The 532-nt window shown below is 66.9% G+C and overlaps 1 protein-coding gene across 1 annotated transcript in view; it reads left to right on the top strand.

Moving 5' to 3' along the window:
- Positions 1–262, top strand: part of PCSK9 (proprotein convertase subtilisin/kexin type 9) — an 11,646-nt gene extending 11,384 nt beyond the window's left edge. Inside the window, exon 15 of the mRNA XM_035891760.1 lies at positions 95–262. Coding sequence (XP_035747653.1) covers positions 95–262 — 168 coding nt within the window. The remainder of the gene's footprint in view (positions 1–94) is intronic.
- Positions 263–532: the final 270 nt, after the last annotated feature.

The following is a 532-nucleotide window of genomic DNA, read 5'->3' as shown; positions in this document are numbered from 1 at the left end:
GGCCACCCTGCCCCGGGCCCCAGGGACCACCAGGGATGGGCAGACCCCTGCCCCCTTGCTGATCTATGGAGGATGACCTCTCCTCCCCCATTAGGTGACGGTGTCCTGTGATGACCGCTGGACGCTTACGGGCTGTAATGCCCATTCCCAGAGCCCCGGCACCATGGGAGCCTACGCCGTGGATGATACCTGCGTGGCAGCCAGTGCCCCCGGCAGCAGCACGGCTGCCGTCATCGCCATTTGCTGCCGGAGCCAGCAGTAGGGATGGGATGAGCCGGAGATGCGGCTGCCCTGGCTTGGCGTGCCCAGCGTAGCTGGGATGGGTGCCTTGCTGGACCGCCGCGCTGCCGGCTCAGTACCTTCCTGAGGCTGAGCTGCTGCTCCCGGCACGGTCCGTGCTCTGACACGTGGCTGCTGATGGCCTCTGCGCTTGGGCTGCTGCGATGGTGGGGTATGAGCTCATCACCCTCTTGCACATGGCGGGGCCGAGACCCATGGGGCTCTGCAAGAGCTCTCCAAGCAGCCCCCACGC

This window comes from Egretta garzetta, unplaced genomic scaffold (genome assembly GCF_000687185.1).
Source record: "Egretta garzetta isolate BGI_Z169 unplaced genomic scaffold, ASM68718v1 scaffold163, whole genome shotgun sequence".
NCBI classification, from domain to species: domain Eukaryota; kingdom Metazoa; phylum Chordata; class Aves; order Pelecaniformes; family Ardeidae; genus Egretta; species Egretta garzetta.
Note: the sequence above shows the minus strand (reverse complement) of the source record. Positions and strands in the feature narration are given on the sequence as shown.